At 38.0% G+C, this 8,458-nt stretch overlaps 1 protein-coding gene across 1 annotated transcript in view; it reads right to left on the reverse strand.

Moving 5' to 3' along the window:
- LOC143024810 (GDP-L-fucose synthase-like) overlaps window positions 1-6,213 on the reverse strand; it is a 6,615-nt gene extending 402 nt beyond the window's left edge. The window contains exons 1-5 of the mRNA XM_076184038.1: window positions 6,083-6,213; window positions 4,092-4,206; window positions 2,829-2,957; window positions 2,419-2,610; window positions 1,546-1,693 (exon numbers count right to left, since the gene is read on the reverse strand). Coding sequence (XP_076040153.1) covers window positions 1,546-1,693; window positions 2,419-2,610; window positions 2,829-2,957; window positions 4,092-4,206; window positions 6,083-6,213 — 715 coding nt within the window. The remainder of the gene's footprint in view (window positions 1-1,545; window positions 1,694-2,418; window positions 2,611-2,828; window positions 2,958-4,091; window positions 4,207-6,082) is intronic.
- Between the last annotated feature and the right edge of the window lie 2,245 nt (window positions 6,214-8,458).

The raw sequence follows: 8,458 nt of genomic DNA on the forward strand, positions 1-8,458 counted from the left end.
AGGGGGTGGCCAAGATAAATTGCACATCCTATCAATCATTGCCTCGAGTCTCACAATGGCTGGCAATGGTCCTCAGAACCTCCCGCAGATCTCCCTGGGGGGGAAAAAATGGACTGTTGTCTGTGTTGAATCAGCGTGGGACCGCTTCTGTCGCCAGCCCAAAGTGATAGGGTGAGTAGAGCAGTTGCTGGTTGTCAGCTCTCCACGTGTGAAAAAGTAAGAAATACAGCCGAGGTTGATAAGGAGAAATCCTGTGCCCAATCCAGAGACCAAGTGGCAGCTCCTCAGGCTGTATCTCCTGAAGGAAATGTGGAGGTTGTCTGTTTTGAAAATGATCAACTTTGCTATCTATCTATCAGGGCCACCACGTGGAGGAACCCGTCCTTGATCCCTCCGTATCATACAAAATCTATCCAACCATCCTTTATATCTCGGCCCCTCGTCAAAAATTCATTCAGTCACTTTATCTCGGACTCCCTTACTGCTTCACTGCTCCATGTAGCACCATAAGTGCAATCATACCTCCATACAACCTTCTCCTTGAATTCACCCCCAAATATCTTTCCTACCATTCTACCATTTACCCCTGCCTTTTTTTCTACAATTCACCTCCAAAGATTACAAAGGCGGATGCGAAAGAATGAAAATCAAGCAAATAATAAACAGACAAGTAATAACAAACAAATAATATAAAATAAATGGCAGTCATTGCAGCTTCGAAATAAACTATATTGCATTGCCTCTGGAGGAAGTTTATTCCATTCATTAACTACACGGTTGGCGAACTTATTTTTACCCAAATTAAATCTTCATCCTGACATTTTGATACCATTATTTCTTGTCGGATTCTCATTGAGTGTAAAAGTCTTGTCACTTTTGATGTTGCCAATCCCCTTTAGAATCTGAAATACCTATATCAAATCACTTCTGAGTCTACGCTTTTTTAGGGAAAACAGATTCATATGTTTTAGTCGGTTTTCGCGTTATTTATTTTTGATATTTGGAATCAGTTTTCTGACTCACCGTTGTACTTTTTCCAATCTGGCAATGTCTTTAATGAGATTCGGTGACCATACGGAAACAGCATATATGTGGACGAACAAACGATATATATAGCTTGTTAATGAGAGATGGACTTTTGAAGTCAAGGATTGCGCAACCAATCCATACTTTTTTTTTTTTTTTTTTTTTTACATGTTTATAGAGTTGGCGTCCTGCAACTGCTCTCCTCACCTTCCACTTTGAGCTGGTGGCAGAACCAGTCCCACACTGACACAACTCAGACGACAATCCAAAGTCTCTTCCCAGAAAGATCTGTGGAAGGTTCTAATTACTTGCCAGCCACTAACCTCTCACCTAAATCTTCTATCCGTATTGACAATATTGCACCAATGACAAGATCTACTGTGGGTTCATCACCAAGAAGATGTGCAGGGGAGTGCTGTTGAAGGGTTTATAAAATACAATGATAACGCTTGCAACTAGGGCACCTTATGGCCCATAATACAAACCATGGTTCCACAATATCCATAGGATAATACTAACCTGCCAATATTATGGGCTCAATTTCTGGATACTCCCGGAGAACCCATATTATGAGTCTGCCAAGGTCTACAGAGTAAATGAACTGACGCAAAGGCTTCCCAGTACCCCAGATGACAAATGGCTGGTCATCCCGCTCTGCCAGGTAAGCCTGGTGTGGAGAAAAAATCAGAAGTATGTGGTAAATTATGTTTTACTTGTGAAAGATGAATGTCTGTTGAGCAGGGAAGGGAGAAGGCAAGAGGAAGGAACGAGTGGAGAATGATTGCAAATGGACTTTAAATTGATGCAGGTCAGTGGGATTTCTTATCATCTCTAATTTTGTATGAAGCCAAGGGAGGGAGGGTTGCCATGCTAACCTCTTCAATACAAGTCAAATTCTCGAGTGCAACGTTGGATGCCTAATGTACAATGCATCACACTACTCGCATTATAAAATATAAAGTCACTGCTGTATTACTCGTTCTCTTTCACTAGATAACAATAAACACAGGAGGGTTACTCCCTTACAGGGGTTGAAACCTTTGATATATAGAGACAGATAGACAAGCAATATATGTTGATCATCAGATATATATTTCTCATAACTTTTATTTACCTTATGTATAAGACCTGGCAATACATGCCCCTCTTTTAATTTGAAGTTGTCATGTGGCCCAAAAACATTGCAAGGGATGATTGATGTAAAGTGGCAACCATGTTGTTGATTATACACACGATTCACAACATCAACCATACTCGTTCTCTTTCACTAGATAACAATAAACACAGGAGGGTAACTCCCTTACAGGGGTTGAAACCTTTGATATATAGAGACAGATAGACAAGCAATATATGTTGATCATCAGATATATATTTCTCATAACTTTTATTTACCTTATGTATAAGACCTGGCAATACATGCCCCTCTTTTAATTTGAAGTTGTCATGTGGCCCAAAAACATTGCAAGGGATGATTGATGTAAAGTGGCAACCATGTTGTTGATTATACACACGATTCACAACATCAATCATTCGCTTTGCAAAACTATATCCATAGTTAGAAAGGTGGGGAGGGCCATTGTGGACCTAGAAAGAATACGAAATAATAATAAAAAATCAACAAATGAAATAAATAAAAACCTTTTCCTCAATAAGCCATGAGATCAGCTATAATAATCTCCATACAAATAATTGCACACAAATAAAATTGGAATGCTCTAGCATGAAATGCATGAAACTCAGCACTGAGTCATTAACAGTCAAGAAGAACATAAATCTATGACTTCGTTCTAATTCATACTCACCATTGTTTCATCAATTGGATATGTGGTCTTATCAGGAAAAATGCATGTAGAGAGACAGGACACAACTTTCTGAACTTTGTACTCTTTGCACAAATCTAGAACAACGTCATTAATTTGACAATTCACTCTCTGAAAGAAAAGAAGTGAAGACAGAATAATATAAATGGAATTTTCAGATATTCAGTAAGGACATACCACATTAAATTCCATGCTTCAAAAAGTCCTCTGTAAGGAGGTGCCATATTACCCCTCTCCGAGTGGGGGAGTTCAAGGCATTAAATCACATTACCATACAATGGACTGCAATGTTAAAGCATCCTGACAGACCTTTTAGGCCTGTTGCAGAAACATGCATAAAGAAGCAAATAAATTATTTAAAGAAAATAAGCAGCAGGCATTACAGTTCAGTGCTTAGGTGCCCACCCAACTAGATCTTCAAATTGAACTATTCTATAAACCATTACTTCTGCAAGAAGATTACATAACTATGTACTTGTCTTTTTTTTCTACTAATTTTCAAGGCAAAATCAAACCCTGGTCATGATTACTGCCAATCACATTATCCTAGTATCTCCCACTGCCACAATCAATGCCTCTTTGTCCTGTACATAGGAAAGGGAGGTTACATGTGTGTGTATACTATACTACAAAGGATTACAAAGGCGGAGCATGCCGACAGGAGACCTTTTGGTCCATATCTAGGTCGGCTGCGAAAAAAAATCATAATGATAATAGAATGATAAATAAAACCTATAATAATGTAAATAACAAAAAATACATAAATAAATGCATAGGTATAGTTAAATAATAAACAAACAGGTAAATAGTAAATAATAATGAATTGACATATAACTAATAATAAATGAAAATCAGACAGACAAATGATAACAAAACAAAAACAAATAATATAAAATAAATTATAATCATTACAGCATACACAAACATCTACTTTATATAAACCTATACAATGACGTATAAAGAACGTGGATGAATCAAAAGTAAGCTCTCGGTGAGTTTTATTTGCCTTAAAAGGCTTTACTGAGCTCTTTTATTTTTGGGCATTCGTGGGATTTCTTAGCCACATCCACAAAGAAGGCTCTGAGCATGCACTTTACATATCATTTTAGCCATAAAATGTAAAACAAGAAACATAATCTATCTTTTCTGACCATTCAGTCAGCAAGATGTGAGCCATAAATTTGTATAATAAACAGACCCCAAGGGTGTTCATGCACTTCCAAAAAAAACAAGAGCAATACTTACATAAAAATAACAATTATGTTCCATATTATTGAACAAGCCTCCAACCCTAGCCGCCAAATGAACCACGTGTGTTGGTTTATACTTCTCAAACAGGAGTTCTGTAGCCTCACGATCTCTGGTCAATAAATAAATAAATAGATAAGGAGAATAAAACTAATAACCTGAATATGAAATGGGATTGACAAATGACATTTCATTGGTATATTAGTAGCACTTTTTAGGTTTCTACATGTAACCAGTGTCTCCCACAACTGCAAATCTACGTGAAAGAGAGCAATGGCCTAACGGAGACAGATTGTTCCTATAGTGGAATGCTGACGACTTCAACTTCAACAATATCTCCTTATTGCTACCCTTCTTTACCACTCCTGTGATACCATCTCTTTATTATTCCACAACCTTTAGTATTCCAGACTGATGCTGTGTTCACCCTGTATGTTGTGAAATGTGACTAAATAGAAGGGAGCAAGGAGACTAGGGACCCCCCCGCCCCCCGTGCTTATATTTTTATCTCACACAGCCAGGGCTTACAGTATGTGCTCACCTGGCCACCTCCATTACGAGGGCTATCAAGGCCTTTGTATATGTAATGTATGTTCTATGAAAGAATCACTGACCCTAACCAGTAAAAAAAGCCATAGGTAGCAGATGATGTTTTCTAACCCCGTTCCTGGTCTTGTCATGAGTTTTTACTAATCTGAAAACTGTCCAACCATCTTAATTAAAGAAAAATATGGAAAGACAAAGGATTACAAAGAATTAAAAGGCGGAGCATGCCGACAGGAGACCTTTTGATCCATAACTAGGTCGGATGCGAAAAAATATAAAAATGAAAAAAATAGATGAAATAAGATAAAAACTATAATAATATAAATGATAATAAATTAAATGAATAATACATAGGTATAGTTAAATGATAAACAAACAGGTAAATAGTAAATACATTTAAACTGACAAATAAATAATAATAAATGGAAATCAAGTGAATAAATAGACAAATAATAACAAACAAATAATCAAATAATATCAAATAAATGGCAGTCATTACAGCATCTTGTCTAAATGTTTATCTAAACGAACCTTAAAGCTTCGAACTTAACTACATTGCACTGCCTCTGCAGGAAGTTTATTCCATTCATTAACTACACGGTTGGCGAAGTTGTTTCTACCCACTTCCAAATTAAATCTATTTCCTGACAGTTTGAGACCATTATTTCTTGTCGGATTCTCATTTTGTGTAGGAATTTTGTCACTTTTGATGTTGTCAATCCCCTTTGGAGTCTTAAATACCTGTATAAAGTCACCTCTGAGTCTTCGCATTTATAGGGAAAACAGATTCATATGTTTTAGTCGATTTCCGTATGATTTATTTTTGATATTTGGAATCGGTTTTATGGCTCCCCTTTGTACTTTTTCCAATCTTTCAATATCTTTAATGAGATTCGATGACCATACAGAAACAGCATATTCCAAATGTGACGAACTAACCATTTATATAGCTTGTTAATGTGAGATGAGCTTTTGAAGTCAAAAGATCGCGCAATCAGTCCTAGAATCTTATTTGCTTTCTCAGAGGCTGCTTAGATAATCTGAGATCGTTACTGATGATTACCCCTAGATCCTTCTCACCATCCACTTTTGTTAACGCATTTCCTAATAACTTGTAATCGTACTTACTGTTATTTCTACATATGTGCATAACCTTCCATTTACCTGTGTTAAATTTTATTAGCTACTCTTCAGACCATTCCTATAATTGATCTAAATCTTCTTGAATATCTAATTGACTGAAGTGATCATTTGCCATCCCGCACAATTTTGTATCATCAGCAAATTTGGAGACAATAGATTTTAGTCCGTGGTCTATATCATTTATATATACTATACGAATAGAAAGTGCCGATTATAAATCAATTGTATTTGACAAGTAGTGCCGAATGGAATGCTGGTCAGAGCTGGATAAGTAAACCAGAGATACACATATCTAATACCTTAGGTCAGCATCCTTGGAAGAAAGGAAGATCCACTTCTCATTTGGCTTCTTGTCCTCCTCCAGTGCAAGCTTAATGCCATGGCCCACCAATCCAGTACTCCCTGTCACCATAATTACAGTTTCTGCCATTCCTGCTGATTATCTTAGCCTTTCCTGAAAAGCAAGGCGTCGACAAAATCAATCTGTTGCCCCAGGTGTCTTCGCAGGAAAGCTGTGACTTATACAAGGGAAGAAGGATTTAGTAAATAATCCAAATGGGAGTTTCCCATAAAAAACAAATCCAATGACATGGAAAAATAGCCGACACGTATATTTAAAAGCGCCTTAAAAGCGAGAAAACTGCTTGTATTTTATCTAAAAGAATATATGCAAGAGAGACCGATGTGGAAAGTAAAGCTAACAATTTCCAAAAGAAATGTGTGCAACTTAATAGATTCAGTGTTACTCCTAAAAACTTAATTTGCTCCCCACCCCGTCAAGAATTTTGCAATTTCCTCAGAAATGAATGATCTGCAATGAAATCATTATAGAGAAGACTTCTTGCCCAAACAAGTTCTGAGAAACAATTTGAGGTTAGGAAATTATGATATGTCGACATTAACAATTATCCAGAAAAGTACCTAACATCTGTGCAGTCACTACCTACATACAAGGAATGGCAACCAGAAAATTATATTTACCACAAAAGTCTGAACTTTATGAACAACCAACTGTTAGAAATATGGATATTGCTTAGAAATATTCTGAACACAATGATCGTAGTTACACTGAAAATGTAAGTGACCAACCTCTGCATTAACTTACTACATGTAAGGCAAGACCAAATTATGTATTCAAGTATCGTCGAGAGACGAGACCCACACGTAACCTCCACAAATGTAAAGACAACAGGTCAAGTTGTCCCGTTGCCAACTCGTCCCACTTGTGGTACCAGCACAACGTGATTTACCGGTAGTATTAATAGCATCTCCCCGTCCTCGCCTTATATGCAAAGGGGGACGGAGAGGGGGGGTCGCCGATTAAATGAAGCGGCCTTGCTGTGGATGTACTGTGTCTTGCGACACTGCTTCTGACCCAGGGCGGTGGGCAGGGAGCAGGGATGACCCGTCATCCAGGAGGTGCTCAGATGAGAGGAAGGGTGGGAGGGGTGTGGAGTGTATTTAGGGATGAAATGGGTGGGAGTGTTTTTATGCCTTTCCCTTTTTGGCTACCTCCCTTGGAAGGGGGAAAAAAGCCTTGGTATATGTATGTATTAATAGCATCTGAATATAATCGTTAGCTGCACCATCGTATGACCTTCAGCGTCCGTTGCCCCTTTCGACAATGAAACCTAAGCCACTACCCAGTGGACATGTCGATTGAAAGGAAAAATAAATCCGCGGCCGGTTTCCTGCGCCCTCGCATATTTCCGGGAAACAGACATTTTCGCGGGGATACTTATAACATAGATGCTTTTGATTATTTTCGCAGGGATTCTTATGAAAACTATCCCCTTTTATATCCACCCGAATACCGGCGAAACGACTTGACCACTAATCGATGTGAAAACTGCAAGAGGAATCGATGTTTGGCAAGCTGAAACCAAACAACAATTCAGAGTAAATACACAATTTTCTCTTCAACTCCTAGAAGTAATCTTAAGTCATAAGTTATGGGCGATTCGGTATATCTACGGTAAAACTTTATAAAATATAATCGAAGAATGTCAAAAGTACAAACATCTATTGAACTACGTGCTGTATCTCCAAACCGTACAGGGAGAGTCGAGCGTGACAACTGCCAACTAATCTCCACCGACGGGGTTGTAACAATGAGCCCAAAACATATGTTCACTGAGAAGCTTGATAAGAGGTTATTATGCAACTGACAAGCTATGAATAGGGACGAAATTGATGTGGAGAGGAGTGGTGGAAATGGTGGTGAAAGCGACAAGAGGGACACCGAGCATGTGGTGGTTTTTAGATAGAAGGGAGACGAAGGAAGGGACCAAGATGATTAGCGGCCACTCATCAGAAGTGACGACCTCGCATGGAATAGGCGAATAAAAAAAAATATATGATCCCAGATTGTAATCAAGCAACAATTAACAGTATGACGTATAACAATGCAAGATTATCGTTTTGCTCGTTTTTAATTTACTTGAGTAATTGTCATTTCTTATTGTATAGCTCCAATCCGATCCGGTACATAATGTCTCCACCGAAAACGACTACATGATTTACGGTTCATATGAAGTATATTCGTAATCACGTGAAAACCACTGTTGGAGTAAAAAAGACTGGAGACGGGGAACCTATATATTTCGATTGCAAACTGCAATCCTCTTCAGTAGTTATATTCGTAATGATTAGACGTCTTCAAACAAACTATACTT

The sequence above is a fragment of the Oratosquilla oratoria genome, chromosome 4, assembly GCF_046742065.1.
Source record: "Oratosquilla oratoria isolate Oo_2021 chromosome 4, ASM4674206v1, whole genome shotgun sequence".
Taxonomy (NCBI): domain Eukaryota; kingdom Metazoa; phylum Arthropoda; class Malacostraca; order Stomatopoda; family Squillidae; genus Oratosquilla; species Oratosquilla oratoria.